Source organism: Anser anser (assembly GCF_964211835.1).
Source record: "Anser anser genome assembly, chromosome: 13".
Classification (NCBI taxonomy): domain Eukaryota; kingdom Metazoa; phylum Chordata; class Aves; order Anseriformes; family Anatidae; genus Anser; species Anser anser.
The window spans coordinates 10,591,242-10,612,943 of NC_139734.1; the positions used below are offsets into that span (position 1 = coordinate 10,591,242).

General features: G+C 39.6%; 1 protein-coding gene across 16 annotated transcripts in view; it reads right to left on the reverse strand.

Moving 5' to 3' along the window:
• The window catches only part of AFF2 (ALF transcription elongation factor 2), a 426,609-nt gene that overhangs the window by 3,232 nt on the left and 401,675 nt on the right, over positions 1-21,702 (reverse strand). For all 16 annotated transcript variants that reach the window (XM_083797145.1, XM_083797153.1, XM_083797147.1 and 13 more), the window contains 8 exons: positions 19,257-19,491; positions 17,253-17,392; positions 16,662-16,725; positions 13,198-13,334; positions 9,842-9,913; positions 9,395-9,488; positions 5,868-5,917; positions 1,779-1,993 (listed from right to left, as the gene is read on the reverse strand). In XM_083797145.1, coding sequence (XP_083653271.1) covers positions 1,779-1,993; positions 5,868-5,917; positions 9,395-9,488; positions 9,842-9,913; positions 13,198-13,334; positions 16,662-16,725; positions 17,253-17,392; positions 19,257-19,491 — 1,007 coding nt within the window. The remainder of the gene's footprint in view (positions 1-1,778; positions 1,994-5,867; positions 5,918-9,394; positions 9,489-9,841; positions 9,914-13,197; positions 13,335-16,661; positions 16,726-17,252; positions 17,393-19,256; positions 19,492-21,702) is intronic.

Sequence of the window (21,702 nt, forward strand, 5' to 3'; positions counted from 1 at the left end):
CATCATGTGATATAATGAAGGCTATCACAGCAATTCTTACATATTTTTTTTACACCATGTATTTTTGAATTCCAGTTTAATTGTGTTTAAGTATGCAACTTTAAATCTAGTATTTAATTAGAAATGAGGTATCTTTTCAGACAAAATGTAAAGGGAGACACACTATAGCATGTATGAAACTCTGATCTCTCTCCAATGGATTATAACACTTAAATGAAATTTGAAGTAACATGAACTTTCCATTCATTGTAACAAGGCTGCAGTTTGTGAAACAAGATATGAAGGAACAGGGCACAACCCTAGATATCTTGCTCGTGTAAGAAACGAACTTATTTATGCAGCCAGTCCCACTAAAGTCAAGGGGACTGCTCATCTGAATAAAGATTACTCCTATATGGCTTTGCAGAATTAGGCTTATCTGATTGTAAATCAAAAGGAGAACAAAGAAGAGCACAGGGGGAAAAAGGCAGAAAGAGTCAGCAGGTTTTTTCTCATCCAGCTCTAGGACTGATAACAGCAGTGGCTGGGTACATTTTCTGTCTGCTGGCTGAATGCCTGAGCTATTTTGATTCAATACCAAGCAGAACATTTAACAACTCCACAACACACAGGGCTAATTACAAGATTATCACCATCTTTCTCCTATCAGAGCATCCTTCTGCATTCCCACTGTAATATTCTGCAGTACATTTGACAGGGAATCACTTTCACACTTTGTGAAAATGGATGCAACTATGGAAAAAATCCAAAACGCTACTAAATTAACCAATGCGAACAAAGGCAAGAAGCAGTGGGGAGGACTGGACAGAACTTCTATTATTGTTCCTCATCCAGGGATAGATCATTATGACCCACCATTCAGACATAAAACCCTATAAATCTCACGCTTGGTTTCTCTAAATCAGTGGAAATTTGCCACTGACATTAATGGGAGTAAGATCAAACTGCATACAGCGAGCACGTTTGTCAGGAAAAGTCAGCCATCTGAGATCTCAGTATAATTTAAGAGAATGAGCCAATTCACAATGAGAATATTTCCCGGTTAGGCTCTGCACCTCCAGTGTCAAAGAAAGCTTTGTCAACGATTTGTGTAAGCCCAAGGCTGGAATCTGAATAATTACATTATCATGGGGCAGTTCACAGATGGCCAAAAATAGGCCGTATTTGTCCTTTAGTTACATCTCTGCAGCTCCACTACACTCGATATAACCCATGCACAACCTGCTTGGCAGAACTCCTTTGAAATGACTGGGGTAAAGACCTACATTTTGCCGCTAGGAATAAGGAAGCATATTTGCAATCCAACCATAGGAGAGCCAAGGCTGTGATTTTCAGTGGACATGTTCTAACCAGACTCCCTGCATAAACATAACATGTAATGTTTGCTTTTCATCCTAACTAGCATTTGAATAGTCTTAAACTGCTTGACAGAGCAGTCTGAAAATAACCTTGGTGCTCTGTGAGGAGCTGAAACTGTGAACGAATGTGCAGACTCAAAAGCTCTCATCACTTGGGGCTCATGCTCACTAAATTATTTGCCAGCTGCTCTGATAACCCCACGTTCAGCATGTTACACATCCCCCCTCTGTGCTTGACAAGACAAGATACGCCTTGGCTGCAGTGACCAGCAAGCAGATTTGGTCTGTTTGCTCAAGCTGTCGCAGTTGTGCTCTTAGATGTGGCGGTGCTGGGCCCAACCCTCAATAACGCCTACAAGAACAGAAAGAAAGCTGAAGCAGATGAGCCAGGGGGAACAAGGAAGAAGCCATGCAGGGCACCTTTATTCTCCTTTGTCAGCTTGTCAGCCATGTCCCAGTGCTCATAGCTCCGCAGGACGTTGTTGGTGATGTTGACGTGGCTGGCAGCCATGTGGTGGATGCGCTGAGGAATGGTGATGGTCCCTGCCGAGGAGGAGCCAGCGGTGCCCACGTTGCTTCCAGCAGAGCTGACAGGGGACGGGCTCAGGGACATGGGCGATGGCGTTTCTGTGCTCCTGCGAGAGACAAAGACAGAGTGAGACCCCCTCACACACAACCACTTTGTTGCCATCCTAAATAAATTTAAAAAATCAACTCCACACCCCAGTGAGGGGCAGATGTGTGGTAGTATCTCCTGGTTATATGAGATGGGAGAGCTTATAAACTGGGACTGATTGAAAATAAAAAGTGATTTAATTCTCTCTACAAATGAACCTGTTATTAAAACAAAACAACAACAAAAAAAACCAAAAACAAAAACCAAAAAACACATCTATCATAAAAATAGAGCAATCTTTCAGAGAAAGAAGTATCTCATAGCTGTAACGATTTTTCTACCTGCTGCCAGAAGCTGCTATGGCAGTTAGAAAACACTCAATGTACAATATTGGCTTATTATCAAAGCATTTTGTGGAAACCACAATGACAGTTTGCTCCAAATACAGTCACCACAATAAGTAAAGTGCAAGTCTTAAAAGCACCCTGCAGAGCAGTATTAGGAGCTGAGGGTACTGCAGGATTATGAATATCTCCATAGGATTCTTTAAGACTGGCTATGGAGATTTGTTTCTAATTGCCTACAGTTCATCCACACAGCTTTATACAGAGCAGTGTTTTAAGTTACCTACTTAGTGCAGCACTAATGTTCTAATATAGATTTTCCTTTAATTCCACCACCAGCAATTAGGAATCACCTGCTGGCTGCAGGCAGCGTGGAGGTCAGCACAGCAAGCTCATGTTTGGAGCTGTGCGGCGCTGAGCGCTCACATACAGCTGTTCTCTTTGAAAACTGGTTTCAGAGAACAAGATTAAGGGTTCCAAAAATCTCTTTCCCCATTTTGGAAGCACTTACCTAAACAAATGCACTCACTCTGCTGTGGAACACACTTGAAATGCAGGGCCGAGATGCTCCTGGTGCTCTCTGCATGAAGCAAAGCCGCCAGGACTCCCCTAGAGCAGTGGCCACCGGTGCCTCATGCTGTGTGACAGCGTAAAGCTCGCTCAGACTTATGGGCCTGATCCAAACCCCATGATAGAAAGGCTCCTCTTGGCTTTATGAACTGCTCTCGGTGGTCCTAAACACGAAGCGTAGGCACAGACCTGCTGTGCTGACACCCTGCAGGTGCTGTAGGACAACCTGTGCCACCATGGCACAGCACTGGGCTAAAAGGCATTTATGGCGACAGCTTTTACTGCAGGTTTTCCAGCAGTGCCCTGCTATTCCCTATGCTCAACAACAGACTCGCCGAGATGTGATACGTCCTTTCTCCAGAGCTAGAGAACAAGTTAATTCAGCAGCCAGTAGCTTTTTACACAGCTTATGTGTTACAGCTTAAGCATGTCCTACGGCATAAACGTTTTATTTTTAAGTCTCAAAGCATCCTGGTTACTTGACACGCCGCAGCGTCTTTAATGCACAGAAGAGCTGAACTATACTCGATTAGGTCTGGGAGCAGTTAAAAATCATAAGTATCTGAGGGGACCAGGAGTATTTTGTTAGAGGCACTTACAACAAGCTGACGCACTTCTGCCAAATAAAGCACATTGTTCATTGGATTTACCCCGTTGTGCACGGCCATTATTACTGTGGTGAGTCTATTAAATCTCTCTATTTTGTGCTTTCTGTCGCTAGAGGTGGGAAACATTTCTGTAATGAAACCAGGGAAAACTTGTTTCATTGCCAGCCTGGAACTCGGGCCAACTTCGTAGAGGTTCACAATCCTTTCAAACAAAAGTGGACAGAAATTCCAGTGAGCAAAGCTGAGATTTTGGATGGCTTGAGATCCTGAGCCAGACAACGCTTCATGGCGATAGATAAGCTTTGCTTTGTTCAAAAAAAGATTTAAGAATATCCTGCTGCCTCCCCTTCTTGAACCAGACTGCTGCTCTGTCCCCAGCCACACCCTGGTGTTTGGTCTCTCTGCAGTGTGACTTCTCCTCCCACCTGGTACAAATTTGCAGGAGAATAAAAAGGATCTGTAGAGCCAGTAGCCCTGAGGAAGGCAAAGCACGTGCTACCAGTGGCAGTGTCAGGCCCACAGCATGCCCTGAGACCACTAGGACACACCTGGGATATATGGCAGCTGAGTCACCTGGAGGGCAGAGTGGTCAGAAGGCCTGGATGTGGACTGAGGTCTTTGTGTGTTGGGTCACTGGTGTCCTAATAACACCACTACAACAAGACCTTGTCGTATGTAGTCTTACACGTCAAGTGCTTCTTTCTCGCCATTTAGAAATAGCCATATTTAGAAATATACATTTCTAAAGGAACAAAAGAGGTATGATGCTCCAGTGGTCTACTTTGGCACTAGAACTGGATGTAGACCCTTACTGTATTCTATTGCAATACCAGGTTTCACTCACATTTAAACGCCTTCATAAACTGGCATAACAGAATGGAATAGTTCAGTTGCAAGGGACCATCCAGTCCTACTGCCTGACAATTTCAGGGCTAACCAAAAGTTAAAACATATTCTTGAGGGCATTATCCAAATGCCTTTTGAACACTGACTGGCATGGGGGATCAACCACCTCTGTGGAAGCCAGTTCTAGTTACCACCCTCATGGTAAAGACATTTTTCCTAGTGTCCTGTCCGAACTTCCCCTGGTGCAGCTTTGTGCCATTCCTACACATCCTATCATTGATTACAAGGAAGAAAAAAATGACACCTTCCTCTCCACTTCTCCTCAGGAGGTTGTAGAGAGATTTTTGGATGATTTAATTTTGGAATTGTTTTTCCAATGCTAAAATAGATTTTCAGTTTTTGTTTAAAGCTTTTTTTTTCTTTAGTTTTTGTTACAATCTATACTCAATTATATACACACACCCACTAAGATATTTTAAATTATGTAAGAATATTTTTCTTCAAGAAAAATGTCGTAATTTTTGATTTTGCACTGATTCAGAACAAAGTCTGTACGAAAACTTCAATTCTTTGTGCACTAAATTTCAACCCCTTCTACAGTTGTATTACTTCGTTTCCTTCGTTGGCTCCTCAGGAGTGCCTAACAGTCATTTCTTCTTATGAATCACCAGAAAGAGACCATTAACAATAATCATTTTCAGCCTACTCCTATAAAGAAGGAAAGAAAGGTAAGGTCCTTCTCCTTTGTTTTATCTGCATGTGTGACCAGGAGAAGGAGCAGGAAAAATGTGTGCCAGGTGGAAAAGGATGTCACAAGATACAGGCAAGGTTGCAGTAGCAATGCTCCTTCACTGAACAGCAGACCATAACTGCATTACTCCGGTTTCGCATTTGAAGCAAGGATGTTTTAACATGAGTATAAAGCCTCTGATAATTGGTTGACTAAGTGCCCGAACATTTTTACCACTATTATGCCTTCAGTTTTATTAAACAGCACTTACCATATATCAATGAAAAATTCATTGGTCTTTCATTACTGAACGAATCATTGAAAAATCATTGCAATGAAGGTTAACTTTACTTTGGCTTCCTGAAATGACATGGTACTTGCTAGCTAATTAACAGATATTTTTATGGCCTTCATTTGGCTGGAGAAGCAAACTGTCAAAGAATTCAGCACAGCCCCACCACAGCTGATTTTAGACTTATGGGAGCTTTGAACAAAGAAGGTGTGTTTCAGCTTTTCCTTCCCACCCACAGTGGATGGCTTACATGGGTTAATAATTTAGCCCAGCGGAAACTTATCCCCACAAGCCAAAGGAAGCTGTATTGAACATTATCCTCTAAGATCAATTTTGTTACCCAGAAGAACATTTTCTACCTGCTGGATATTTGCAACATACCTGTAGCTCCCAAACCACGTATCATGGCCTGGCCTTTGCCTCTAAAGTCACCAAAACATCTCCCCTTCCCTCCCCCAGAAACACTTGTTCCCAGACAGAAATACTTAGCAAAAAATACTCACTTTCCATTGCCGCCCCAAGGTGAGGGGGCCTGTGAGGCTTTTGAAGAGTTCTGTAAGTACAAAACCAAAAGGTAAATAAAGGAGATGTAAGATGAACTACATGAATACTGATGACTAAAGGTTCATCACTCCCTGTTTTAGTTGGAAGAGCTGCAGTGCGTGTAGCAGAACAGCAGCCCTGCACATCACTCTCATAATTAAACGGCTGGTGGGTGACTGGTAGGTTCCAACCAGCAGCATAAGTCACTTGATGAAAGAGGGAATACAGCAAAGCCCTGGTAAAATCAGAGTTTACAAAGAATTGGTTTAATTACCACTTAAACTTATTCTACAAAGTCAGCTCTTCAGAGTGCAAATGACTCCTTATCTTTAGGAGGACCTGTAATTTTTAATCAGAAACAAAAAGAGTTCTTGTAGATGCCTTACCAAAATGCAATTCCCCCAAGGTACAAGGGAAGGTGGCTTGGGATTCAGATAGAAATAAAACTTATAAGTAAGGATCTGCTTGAATGCTCTTATTTTTATGTATTTTATTTGCACAAGTGGACTTGCCTTACCTGCTTACTCTATTGGCCTTTCACATCTGTGTAGCACCTTGTACAACTCAGTACAAAGACTGCCCAGCAACAACAAAGCACAGATTTTTTCCAGTCTTGCTCAGACTGGATAGTATCTTTTCTAGTTCCTGTAAAAAGCGGTAGGATCAGGGCTGAAGCTATCTGTGTGTGCTCTCTGAAAACAATCACTCTGAGCTCCCTTGCAAAGAAGTCAGCACACAGTAAAAATTCAATCAAATTTTACAAGTTCTCTGCAAGTAATACAAGTATTACTGTTAGTATTACAAGATTCATTTGATTACTATAATCACGATGTTGCACATGAGGCACGGAGATCCAGTGGAGCACAGAGCAGACAAGGGACATACAGCTGACTCTGACAGCAAAATCCTATGCTTGACTTCTAAAACATAGCTGAATTTGCCAAACAGGATTAACCAAAGCAGAAAACACTGCCCAAACCATAACACTGGCCATGGTTATATGTTCCTGTACAGCATGCCACTGTGTTTTATGAAAGATGTGAGCATGAACTGGAACGTTCTGTACTTCAGAGCACATGTACTGTGTTTTTGCCACCCACTCATACGTAAGAAAGAGGGAGATGCTAAACTCCCTTGGAAAGCCTTCAGAGATGAAGGAGCAGCTTTGAGATTAGTTTCTACTGTCTGGGGATTGTTCCCGACAGTGTCTGGAGAGAGTATCTCAAGACTAGATCTTGATGGGAGGTAGTTATTTGACAACTAGAATGTATGAAAGATTTTTGCTGAGGACTAGTGAAAACACATTTTCAAAGAAGTTAAACATCTTCCTGAAATTGATAGATGGAATGAATAAAAGGATGTCACTTTTGCTGATTTTAAAAAGTTTGATTTCAATTTTAAACATTTATCTTTTTGGCTATATTATAACTCAAGTTCTCTCTACATTTCAAAATTATTTTTTAAGATTAAAAGGTTATTTTCTGTTTTGAAATGTCAAAAATAACAATTTGAGACTTTTAATTGGAAATTAATCAGAACCAGTTCTGTCCCCAAATGGTTTCAATTTGGACAAAGTGGCAGCTATGAGGAAAAATATGAAAAACAATTATATAAAAATACCCTTCTCCAGCTTTGCTGTAAACAGTGGGTTGCTTTTCACAATTAAAATTGTGCAAAACTTTGAATAACAACTCTATTAAAATAGTTAATCCATTTAATTTGTATTACAGATTCTTGCCAGTGAACAGAGAACATCGTGCAGCAATACAAAACTAATACATAGTTAATAGCTCCCATTCTTGTCTTTGCTGCTTGGATGTCTTCCCTACAAAAAGGTCTTGAACATATAATCTATATAAACTCAAACACTATTTCTAGCAAATGAGTTACAGTGGCCCATAGCATATGCACAGTAACATTAGCTGAAATATTCAGCTTCAACTGGAAAGCCCCAAATCAGCTTTTTTGGTATGTCTATTTTATTACTTTTTTTTTTCTCCCCTCTTATTTTCATTTACATTAAAACATTTTCTCCATGCAGATGCAGTAAAATGGTCTTATGCTGAGAGTAATAATATGTTCTTCATTGCACATATACTCTTTTCTTTGCATGGCTAGAGAAAGAAAAGGGGCTTTAAGGGAACAGAAAATCACCCCACTTTTTTTTTTTTTTTAAGAAATCATTGCTTTCTGCAGATAAAGTTTATCAAATGATTTATCTAATAATCATTTTTGTAAGAGACATCCTATACCCATCCTGGATAAAAGCTGAAGTGGAAGGAATGCACTTCATGAAAATGCTGAGGCTATAAATGTGTCTCGTTGAAATTTTATTGCGCAAATCCCTGACTGAAAACTCACTGAAGACAACAGAACTCCTAGTGACTTCAGGACATCTTCAATTTAAGCAGAAGATGAGGAGAAATATTACTGAAGTTACAGACATACGCACACACTGAGAATAACAGTGAAGTCAGGGCTGAATGGTGGTTCCTAGCATGATCATGCTGGAGTTTGACAACAGAATAACCATTTTATGACCATTTGAATGAAAGTATTAAAACTGCAGTGGTGGAAGTTTTAGTGGTTTGCAATACTAATATGTCGTAACCTGGGCCAAATTCAAAGAGGCTGAAAAAAAACAACAAAAACAACAAAAGAGACCGGTGGGCTGTCATACCTGGACAATTACATAATTACAGGATAATATGTAGTAATCAATTACAAAAATTAATGCATGTTTCAAACAACTAGTAAAATATAAATATCAAAACCTTGAGAGAACTGAAGAAAGATTCTGTTCTCCCAAATTAGAGAACGTGAGAACTTGTTCTTACACTGGATAAACAGCATTTGACAAGATAAAGGAAAACATCACTGAGTCATAACAGTCACTTGGTCTCCACTCTTTCAAGGCAAAGGAAAACTTTTAAGATTTACATAAGGTTATCTGAAGTTCTCCAGAAATAAAAGGAGAGTGCTAAAGGCAGATCCTATTGAGCCTAAGTTGCAAGGCGGCAAGCGGACTTACGCTGGAGATAGCTGACGTCAGTTAAAAAAGAGCCTGAAGAATCCGTGAGTGTGCACTAAGATTCAGCTTATCTAGCTGAATTTAAATCTAAATTTAACTAAGTAAAGCCTAAATAATTGCTTTATCATGGTTCATTGGGGGTCAGTTCATAATCACTTACACATTGGAATCTTGAAAGAATCATTTTCCTTTACAGGAACTTGTATAAACATTACATGGCGTTGAGAACAATGTTATTTTAGTAGAGTTGCTGAGCATGGTCTTTTGAATCAAGTGACTAATCCAAAAATCCCCCAAATCACTTCTGTCCCCACTCCCTGGAAGCCATCCTGCCTGCATTTCTCAGGGGAGAGGTTAAATGCTGGACTTCTGAGCCATGCAGTTATACTTGTGAGAGCTCTCACTGCTGGTATGAATTTCATTTCACATCAATAAATTAAACAGAATAAAGATTACCTTAAAATATTCCATCAGAGATCTGGAGTACTTCATAGCATGGTCCTTCTTTAGTTTAAACATTCTCAAGTAGAGAAGCGATAAGCATCGGTAGCTGTGGTAATTAGGAAAGGATTATGTTAATTCCATTGCTTAATGAAACCTCTGAACTGAAAAAAAAAAGCTGACCTATATTTTGCAGTTTCTGTTCTAAGGTTAGATTTTGAAACATAAGCAAATGGAGAAAAATAAAAAAAAATGGTCAAGAGCATTAAAATCCCATCTTGATAAGAGCATAAATTAGAAGAATAAATGTTTAGTCAGCTGCTGAAGAAATCCATTAGTTATCCTTTAATAGTTTAATGGAAAACAAGAATAATGATCTTCTGTAAGCTGCTTAAGTAATTCAGTACTTTTAAAGTCCTCCCTAAGATTTTAGCTGCTTCTCATTGTCGCAGTGGGACTTACCATAAAACTGCTAGTTTCTTGTCCCCTTCTGTGGCAGAAGAGCCTGTGAAATTCTTGAGTCTCATTGCATACCTTGTCAGAAAGGTAAAGTGAAAAGAAATGTGTAAGATCTTTCTGACATTACTGGTGATACACTGAAAAAATAACAGCTACACATAGATACACTTCTCCAACCACAATGGGTAATGATCACATTGTTCCATAACAGTAGGACGATGTAAAATTCAGCAGAAAGCACCATGTAAAATCAAGTGGGCTAAAGTAAATCGCGAACCCATTTGCAGGGCCAACAAGGTGACTTGTTCCTGAGCACGTTAGTCGTGTTATATGTAGCCTTCTGGGCTGAGCCCTGCAAACAGTACTGATGGGCGCTGGACAGAAGCTTTAGATCTTGGCCCGATATGTACTGAAGAGTAGAGTAATGTGTAACAAGGTTTTACATGTAATACTTTGGCCTTGAGTAATACCTTCAACATCCTTCTCATATATGCTTTTTCAAAGCTTTTAATATATTTTATACAGAAAATGGTTTTAAATACAGCAAAGGTCATATTTACAGCTTTTTAAGTTCTTAGGTCCAAGACTTTGAGTCTTGTATACTTTGTCTCCCCTCTCTATTGAACTGATGCTGTCCGGCATTTGTATGTTCAAAGATTGAGTATTTCTACCTTCTCACTCTCTCTTTCTTTTGTCTTTAACTGAGCACACTTCATGCCATGCATTTAGTCTCTTGAAAATCAATTCATCACATAAAATCATTGTTCTGAGCCCTAATGCAATTTCACAGGTACTTGTGTTAGAATAAGTAATAGGGTTCAGCGTTGCGTAAGAAAGTTTTAAGGTATCCAGGCAGTCTTGATGAGTTCTCATTTACAAGGAGGTAATGGAGTGCAGGCAAGCTGTGCTGCTCTCACGCTGCCTTCCTCCCACTACCCCCATCATCAGTTTCCAGCCTGCAGCTGGAGCACAGCACCTGATGTGCTTCCTCCATGTCCTCTCTCACCTGCTCTTTGGTATTGTTATTTCAGTCATACTGAATGTGTCTGATCAAACACAACGATGTATTTCTCTTTGGGATTCTCAGTATTATGTTAGGGATTTTAGTGTTACCATTAACCTAAACACCTTTGAATGTCACATCTCTGATATGCCCAATATCTTTGATGCTCCTCTTTCTTTGACATGGCTAATGCAAAAGGGAAAAAATGGGCCTCTGACAGAGGGGGAGTTACTGTTTCATAGCCCACAGTAAAAATCTGTTAACATTAGGAGCCACATTAAGAAAGCTGCATGCTTTGCTTGTACATTCATGAACTGTACATACAAGAGTTGTGTATTTGTCCACAGAGTTTATTGAAGCCTTACCAGCCTGCTGCTCACCTGGGCAGTCACCTTTTTTCCACGTCTAAACACTGATGGCAATGGTCAAAATCAGTTAATGTTATCAGTTAAATGGCCAAATCAGTGTCTCACTGGCTGCCTACGAGATTCTGCATACAAGAATTTGTAAATTAAGCTCTACCTTTGATGGTAGGCAGCGGAGTTAATCTCACCTGAATGGAGCTAGAAAATGTCTACTCTAAAAAAATCGTCCAGATTCCTGCATAGTCAAAAGCAGTTCAAAAAGCAATTCAGAAATAGTTAAGGTGCTGCTTCCACGCCCAGATCCATCTATCATGTAGCCCACAGTAGGACTGCGCTGATACAGGAGCTACCAGGAACCCCTTGAACTGGCTGAGGGCCAGTTGCGCCAAGGTGCAGCTGTGGATGGACTCATCTGACTCCATCCAGCACTGGCACTGTAGGTGGAGAAAAGCTGCAGGGATCATCCCTTTGTGAGCTACTCCTAGGGCTGCTGCTCTCTGAGTTACGTGGCACACGTGTTGCAGCTCTCGAATGAAGATTTTCCGTCCATCCACTTCTGAATAGACAGACTGCTGGACTGAGTAACAAGATTTTCAACTGTGCTGTGTGGTTTTCTTCAAAAATAAAAATAAACATGGTTTTCCACGAAGAAGCACTCACTTCTTTAAAGAATATTCCTACAGTTTACCATGCCATATGACTGTAGTTGTGTAGATCAGCACACAAAGTATTGAGCTATCTGCTGCTAGAGTGCATAAAGAGTTTCAGTACCATGAAGCAGATTTTCTTAATTCCACTGCTCTTGAGGGTTTATCTTGGATCTAAATGTTGAGTGAACATCAGTTTTTGTTGAATAATCTCTTTAGACTTTCTTCTTCTTAAAGAAGTGTAGGATGTTAAAACATGTTTTTAAATATTTAACAGGAGTATTATTTACCTGAGAGTAAGAGCTTCTTCAGATTTGATACGTTTTATTATGTAAATACCTACTTATTCAAAATGTAAAACATATTTTTGGCAGTCTTTAATAGCTAATCTGGCATATTAAAATCCTGTACATCAAAAAAAAACCACCTTTGTCCTATTAAAAAACAAACATTTACAGGTCTGATTCGCTTCCTTTTCTTCCTCTTGTGTATACTGCCAGTAATTACACCAACTTACCGATGATATTCCCAGCATACACTGGGGAAAGCAAAGATGTGTCACACTGAAGAAAAATCCTGTTGTTCTACTTACATGTAAATTTAATCCTGCTTGATTTCACTTTGGTAATTTGTGCAAGTAAAGCAAACAAAACCTTAGTTACTCAGGAGACCATCATTTCCACGGAGCCCACACTATGAAATAGCTACAGGTAACAGTAGCAGATTTCCAAATACTGATTCAGGTATTTTGTTGGTAAGTAAAGGCTCATTCATCTGTATTCTAGCCTACAAGTCTACAAAACTGTATTAAAACTAATTGAGCTGTTTAGCACTCTTTTATCATTGAAAAGTATACTTATTTAACACAATACATGCACAAAGCTTCATCTTTGACTATGATCTTAAGTGCCAGGCTTCAGAGCTTTTTTTAACAGCCAAGTTATAAACCTCTAAAAACAGGGTTTGTAATAGAAATCCTGATAGACTCACTTTAATGTTTTGAATTATAAAACTACACCTTTTAAAAGACAAGTGTCATTGCCAAACAGTGAAATTACTATACTTTACTTCCACCCACTACATTTCAATTTTAATTTTATGAATATTGCAAATTATAACACTCACATTATAACCTCTAAAGGGGATAATTTATAAAAGCAGTGTCCATCAATTATAAATTTTCCATGACATTAATAAAATGGCAAGAACTAATTATGATGACTTCTGAGATGAAGATGCCTTGGACAAATCATTAATACGTTGAAACGATATTTTTTAAAACATAGCAGGTTCTAATTATGACTGAAATGAGATTATGAAAATGATCACAGAAAGGACATTAACCTGATGAGTTCCACAGTCTCCGAGTACATGGTGTACGGAGATTTAGCTTCTAATGGATCTCGCTCCATAGCGTTCCCGCACTCGATGAAGGAGAGGGCAGCATCAGCATAATTCACTGCTTTGCCAAACTTCTCCAGCTGAAATGGGAATGACACAATCAAGAAAATCCTTCAGCTTTAATTTCTAGGTAGACAGATCATAATACAAAGCAACATGAGCATTAGGATGAAAGCAAAGCGATACCACTAGGTAAGGGTGAATTGCACACAGAAATTAAAGGAAGGTCTATATTTTTGCAAAATCTTTTCAGGTAATACATGGCCAGGCAGTGCACAGAGGGAAGTCAATTGACATCCACGGATTTACACAGGCAATGAAGGACACTCAGCATGTTTGAACAAATCCATATTGCTCTTCAATATACGAAGTAAGTTTGCATGCTGCTATGCAAGGGTTAAGTAACAACTCCATGCCATATGTCAGATGTCACTCTCTGTGGTGATTGCTGACAAAAAAAAATATCTCATCACTTATGTGATGATTGAAAGAGAGGAAGGAAAAAAAAAAAAGGAAAAAATATAGCTCTGCTAAATATTTTATTTTACTAGGATTTTATTGCGAAAGGTTTTAGCCCTCATAATGGTTGTGATTAAACTGACTTAGACATACTGATTTCTTTTTTATGTGTAATGAATATTATATATGACATTTTTATAGGAAGTATTTTATAATAGTATTTAACATTTTCAATTTTTGATAGCTGGATGTAAGAATTCTACTAATGTGGCATTTGATATAAGAGATCCAATATACTTTAAGTCATTTAAAATTTTCTTTGGATGTCTTTATCAAAATATTTTGATGCATCTGCATATGTTTTCCATTCACAAAAATGGAAGCCTATCCTAGCAATATATTAAGCAGAACATTTAATATTGGTTCAAGGTAACAGTATATTTGGCTTTGTGGCTACTCCAAAGCTGTCTTTATAACTAGTTCCCTCTGCATTCCTGGAAGGTTTTAATTTCAAGGTCTGCTCTTTCACACTGATTATGTACAAAGTCTTTGTACAACTGATAGGTATTACCTGAATGATCACAAAAGGGGAAATATTTTTATGTTTTCCCTGTACTCTGCTGGCTACTACTCAGCATATACTTCAAATTCCTTGCTTCAGGTCTTCCAAAGAACACTTCATGTAGTACAAAAAAAGGAAGTTGACTGTGAACAGACTTAGTATGGGTGTACACTGTGAGCCAGAAATGGGATTTCACCCTGCCCTTTGCTCTATGCTGACTCCAATGGAGTAGGTGGAATTACTCCAGCCCATCCCAGCACAGCTGGGAACAGAGCAAAGTCTCCAAGATCTCTTCCATATGGTACAGTTAGTGGCCACTGTAAAAAACCTGATGCCCAAATCAGCTGATTCCTCACTGCTGTTCCAGACAAGGACAGGTTTTCACAGGGTCACTCCCATATGATGCAAAATGCCCTGACCTTCACCAGAAATCTCTTTTCCATACAAGCTCAGAAACAGCATCGCCACGCATCTCATTTTCATGTGCTGACACATTCTGAGGTCACGTGCATTATCTTTCCAGCCACTGCCACACATCTTTCAGTTCTGTGTGATCTTTGCCATGTCAGCACCGAGTAACCAGAAAAAATTGTTTCCTTAGAACAACTAACACTACGGGTTTGCACAGCAAATGTGCTACATGGAGATAATTTGTGTGCAGCTGTATGGGGGTGGGGAGTTGAGACCTAAATACCAGAAAGGAAAAAAAAAAACAAAAAAAACAGATAGCTTGTTCACGGGTATTTACGTCTGCCAACAAGTTGTGTTGTAGTGGATGGCCTCACATTCCTGTAAGAGCACTTGGGGTGTCAAACTGCTAGTGACAGAAAAGGCTGGGCTACAGGCAGCAGCATGATGTGCCGTGCCTGCTCCTCTTAGTTCTGCTTGAGAAACACCACTAATTCCACGAGGCATAGGCAAAGGTAAGAGGATGGAAGACAGGTCAACACTTTCTGAGAGAATCAGGCTGTGGAGGGAAGCAGATTGACATAGCGTGTTGACATCACCAGGAGCCTGAACCTGTAAATATTTGCTAGCGTGGAGCAGGCAGCCCTGTGCCAGAGCCACGTGTGCTTTCTCTAAAGGTCAGCCAGCTGCGGGAGGTGTTGTCAGTCTGCCTCTGCCAGCCTTCCCCATGTGCAGACACCAGGGCTCCGACTGAACATGCTCCGAGCCGCTCAGTAGGGACCGGTGTGGGCCACCTCCTGCAAATGGGCGTGTTGGGAGGGACAGCTGATATCTTGGTGACCTGAAGCAGGTAGCTTGGCACGTTAACTCTCCTTTACTCCTTCAGTCCATCAGAGAGCAGAAGGGAGAGCAATTTTCCTTTAATTTTTGAAACATAGCACACAGTTGTTTTCTTTTTTTGACAAACACTTCTTCCCAGCTACAAAAATCTCTGCTGTGGAATGACATAATGTGCATACACAAAACCTCCAAATAATAAAGTGAGAGGTGAATAATCACCCAAATTACAACAGAAAAAGAATTGGAGGGGTGAAATGAATAGCCACACTCTGTTTTAGATGTCTTGGTTTAAATAAATAGGTGAGCCAAGCTCCACTTAGCCTGCATAAATGAGCTGTTGTTCTGCACTTTGTGAAGCATAGAGGAGCAAAGCTCTTATTGCAAAACAAGTGGCCATTAAAGGCACTTCAACACTAGCAATATCTTGGATTGAATAAACTATGACAGAACTACAATCTGGCAGATTAGGTAGTTCTATCAAAACCCTTTGCAAAATTAGGTCAATCTTACTGGAATTTTAGCTGGGCCAAAATGAGAGAAAAATCTTTCCCAGCATTGAATTACCTCACTGCAAGATTTTTTTGGGAAAAAAAAAAGCCTGTAGAGTCTTTATTTACCAGCCTAATAGCATGCAATAAAAATGAATGCATCATTTAAAAATCAATTCCTGTAAATTTTAAACAATTGGATTTGAAATATCAAATAGTTTTGCCACATGATAATGGGGTGGAGGGTGATTTGTCTTTCTTAGCTTTCTGTTACAGAGTATTTCAACACTTTTGGTTTGGGCTCAAAGTGAGTATGAAGACAAATTTCAAAAACACATAATCTTTTAGATATTATTTTACATCCTTTGCACACAGCATGACTGTTGCTTCTCCCCAGAAGAGATACCAGATATTGCAAAAAGTTTCTTTTTTGGGGGAATGACACGTTAAAGTCTAGGAATGGTGCTCTGGCTTTGGCCTGATGGTCAAATGGTTGCAGACAGTTTGTTTATAGAGTTCAGTCTGAAACATACTTCAGTCAATAGCAGAGTTCCTCTTGGTTTCCGAGGCTTTAGATGAGATTCAGAATACACATTTTTGTAATACTCAGCTCCATAGTGGAAAAGGACAAAAAAGCCTTGAAATCTTACCAATGCGTCTGCTTTATGCTTTAGCTTCTTAGCCTCTTGCATGTAATAATCTGCGTTGTGGAGCCTTAAGAGACAGAATCAATTATTTCAAGTCTTTGTTTTCATACAGTTGGACAAACATTGTTTGAGAAAAATGCTGACTGCTTCCAAGAACAATTTAGATATATACACCCACTTATCTCTTTCAATCTTAACCTGATATTAATCTGAAGTTACCGTATGCAAAGTTTTGATGGGTGACCTGAATGCAAAATAACTAGCTGTGAAAACTGGCCACCCACAGGAGCCATTAACATGTGCTGAACAGAGGAAAAGGAAAAATAGTTTAAACTAATTAAAAAAATGAAGAAGAATTACTGTGAGCCAACATTCATGATCTGAAAACATTTATCAACAGAGACTTCATTAATCAGTGACAACAGTTCATTTGTAAAGATTAAAACTGTATGTGCCACTGTGCAGCACTATCCACGCAGGTGTCCAGTGCTAGCATTAAAACCAAAGATAAGCTCTTTCACTGGGAGCTCTACTTGTGCGAAAATCCTAAGTATCTAACATGCAACTAGCACAAAGAGATCCAATAGTACTTACACATCATCAAATGTAATTTTAGGTCTTCTGGGCTCAGAATTCCCATTAGAAAGAGTTGGCATTGCAGACCAGATGTCTGTTTCTAGATGGCTGGTATCAAGAAGAGCATTGGCTGTTGGTGCATTGTGGGATTCTTCCTCCTAGAAAAAAGGACTGCAGTTAATTCTTCATAATTCAAAACATATAGACACATAAAAAAAACTAAGGTGCAAAGTAGCATGCATGTGTAGCCAACTACATCCTGGAAACCTCATGAAACCACCTTCCATCCTTTCTAATGAGCCTATTAGATTAAGTAAGCATTATGACTTCACCACTGACCCCTCACCTGAACTCATTCCCTACACTCCAAGGTGAAAGCCAGCCTGGGTAACACAGTACTTCTGACTGGAGGCACTCATTAAAGCCAGCATGGGGAAATCTAATGCAGAAGGGCTGGATGTAAATGACTTCATTTGAGGTGGATCACACTATTGTCACCTTTTTCTATAGAATTAGTAGGTAACTGCAAGGTGTCTGTAAAGTCTGCTCAGTTTTGAGCAAGGAGTAGTTTCCTCACCCTTGTTATACAGAACATGGAGAAGAATGGAAAGCAGAAGTCAAGAGTTGTGACTCTGTATTGATTAAAAATAGAAGCATAACAGAAGCATTTAAATCAGGCAATTGCAACTTTCACGCTATGTCCGCAACCAGATAAACTATATTTAAGATGAATCAGTGAACTAATAAAAGAATTCTAGCTTATTTTAGAAGACAAATATTTTGGGTACCAGGATAATAGATATGCCAAGGATAAATCTGACTGGAGGTGCTGGGAGGGAGAGGAAGTGGCCCTGCTGTTTACATAGCATATTTTATTTGCTGACATACGCAGTTCATTTTGGCATTGATTTCAGTTGAAGGTGTGTGTATTACTCTTGCAGCTTGAAGTGACACAATGGTATCAGAAAGCAACAGGGATGAATGAATAAGGTGAAGCAATTTGTCACTTATGTTCCAACACAACTTCTGAGTTTTACTATTACAGAGCATGGCAACAACCTCTCACAAAGTGTCGAACTGTGAAAAATGGGGCTACACGTGTCCTTTTCTGTGGCTGAATTCTCTTCTTGTCTTTTAATTCTGACAGTGATACTAAAATACAGTTCTATTCTAAGTGATATACTTGAAATTCCAATGGGAGGATTATTTCCTAAAATGGGCCAGAAAACTACGGTTTCCCTTTTTATTTTTTAAAGAGGATGACCAACTGATGTGAAATTTTACCTTTTTTTTTTTTTAATCATTTTGCTATGCAGCTTCTAGCTTTGTCTCTTTTTCATGTATTTTTAGTAAAAAATCATCTGAATCTGGTGAAAGGCAAGAAAGAAAGTACTGTCTATATGAAAGTGTTTGGTGGGGACGTGGCCCTAACAGAATGGTGTTTTCTGGAGGGAAAAACATTACCACTTACATAATATCTAAAAGTTAGTACAAAATTCATGGAGATTAGGTGCAAATACGCCTTGCTGCTAAAGGCTGGGAGGCTGCAAACCTGCAAGAAGACATTTCTGTGTTGAGTGTGCTATGGACAGGTATATTTTTGTTAGATTTTTATTTTCTGTTTAGTTTAGGCTACAACATTCAGTATAACTATACTGCTTAATTTTGCCCGATAATTTGTAGTAATGATTCATGTGAAAGATATACAAATTCTTGACGTTTTATTTGCAAAATGTGCTTGTTGTGTCTACAGAGTTGGGTGAATAATTACAGCCAGTCAGTGGCTGCAAAGGCTTTCTTCTGAGGCTCAGGGACCAGGTGTTTCAGGGAGTGATACACAACACCAAGTAGATGCCTAATGCTGACCTAAAAAGCTCTGCAAAGATCTCACTCGTTTCTGCTTTAGAGTGAAACTACATAAGGATTTAAAAATAGATACTGGGAAAAAAAATCAAACAGAACAAAGCTAAGTTAATTTTATTTTATCTTGTTCACTTCCAGCAACTGAGGTCTGTTACTTACACAGATTCCTTTGGGGTTAGATGAGGATTTATTTTCATTCTTTCTGTGTTTAGAAACAGAAGAGGAAGAGCTGCTGGTCTGAGAGGTGTTTGTGATGTTGGTCTCTTGGCTGAAGGAGCTGTTGTCACTGCTGTGCCGCCGGTGCACAGGCTCATCCAAGAGAGGGGATAACGGAGGAGGGAACAGCTTCTCTTCTCTTTTCTTTGCCACCTTCTTCACGGAGCTATTGCTGTTCCTGGGACACAGAAAAGAACCAGCTGCATTTCAATCGTGGTTAATCCTCCACAGCACAAAGCTCTAGATTTTATTTACTGAAAAGCCAGTTCTACCCTCAGATACGAGCCGTGATCCCTCATGTCCTAGAAACAAAGTCAAAAGGAGACAAGGCAGACATAAAAGAGCCACCCCTGCCTTTTCGGCCTTTTCAATGGCTGCAGAAACCTCCTACTTTGGAGGACGACTTCCAGTGCATTAGTACAAATTGCACCCACTTTAAATGCTAATTTGAGTCAGTCTTCATTTGAGAGGTCAGCGAGGTTCTGACTCAGCAAAGTGCTGAAAAGTTTTATGCCCAGGGTTAGTTCCTTTGACATCAAGGATGGCTATTTACGTGTTTAACATTAAGCATTTTTTAAGAGGTGGATTAGGGCCCACATAAGCAACCTTTGCAAAAACACGTAATAGCACGTGCCACGTGAACAAAAAAAATAATTTATAAGTACAAAATGATAACCATAACAATAACAAGATAATAATTATTTGACCTCTAGAATAAAACCAATGTTCAACACTATATTAAAATGATACATTGTAGCTGGCAAAAGCCCTTGAGCAAATATTGGTTGATGAATTGAACGTGATTCAGAAAATGAATGTGGTTTTGACATGAAAGCTCTAGTAATATGATAATCTATTGTCTGTTTTATGTACAGAAATTGTTAGCTGGCTGGAAATGGCAGCTGGGATACACAGTTAAAACAACAAAAAAAAACACATGCTAGACCTTTCTCCCCTCAAATCCATCAAGAAAAAAAACACAGCACCCTACCACTGTTTAACATATCAATCTACCGATAGATTTTTATTTTAGGTACTGTTCTAATCCAGTCAATGAAGATAACCTGAATTTTAATCTTTTGTTAGACATCTGATATTGCACTATACAATCATTTACTTTTCATGATTATTGACTAAAATTTCAATAGCAAATTAAGTCAACAAGAATTTATGTTTCATTCCTAGTCGCTTTCAGTCAGTGTCAGGAATTATAGATTTACTTTGCAGTAAGGTAGCCAGTGAAAGAGAAGAGTGCAACCCAGGTTTCCCTGCTCCTCATTCTGGCACCATGCAGTGTAACAGCACCCTCTCATTCCAGGCCAGCCTCTTTTGCAGTTTCCCCAACAGCATCAATCAATGATCAATGGCCAACAGATCAAACACCTGCTTTGATCATTCCCCTACTTTGGGCCCTTGGTGGTACAAAAATATTTCAGCCTGTTTTCATAACAAAGTGATATCAAACCAAACCCCTGTGTTTCAGGTTTTATAGCTCTTCTACTCAAAACTATTTTAATTCAACTGAAGCAGAGCTAAAAATAACTTCGAAATTCTCTAATGTTAAAGATCCTCAGACTGAAGAAATAAAAGCAGCACAGAATTCATACTGCCTTACAGTAGGACGGGTATGGATGCTGTCCTGTTTGGAAAACACATGGGCCTGAAGATCAAAGGAAAGCAACCAGGTCGGAGGAGACTGGCAGTTCTCTGCGAAGACTGATTTCATGCACATGTGGTCCTGCAAGCATGTCCTCCAAAAAGTTCTCACTCAAAGCCCCATCTGTTAGCTTCTTACCACCAAAGGGCATTTTGGAACTGAGACAAGTTACCATAGTTTTAGCACAATAACACTCTGAACTTTTTCCAGAGGAAAGTTTTCCAAAGAAAAGCAAGCACTGCCCCAACTGTTACTGTGTACAGAGGCAAAGCAGACAATTAATGAAATGCCCAGGAGCAGAATCCAAACCCTCTGCCTCCCAAGCCAGTGTCCTAAACAGGACTACCCTGAGCGTGCTGTTCAGTGGGTTGTCTAACAAACACGTATGGATGAGAGCACAGAGCTACGTGCCCCTGCACCAAGAGGGGTGTGGAGCTCTTCCTTTGCCCTGGTACAGCTTTGCAAAGGGAACAGAAACTGAGTCTGGCAGATCTACCTCCAAAGTGTCTGAAGAAAAACTGAAGGTGAGCCATTGGCTAAGTCCACTTTAGGAACCACTAGCGAGATTTCTCCACACATCTGTGGCTATTTCCAGGGCTAAAACAAGACTCCAGCACTAGCATGGAGTCTGTCACTACGTGGTGAAATTTAAGCATACACAGAGCAATCCAAACAATGTTCCTTGGTTGCTACATGGAGGTGGGAAAGCAGTACAAGAAAAAAGGAAGAAGG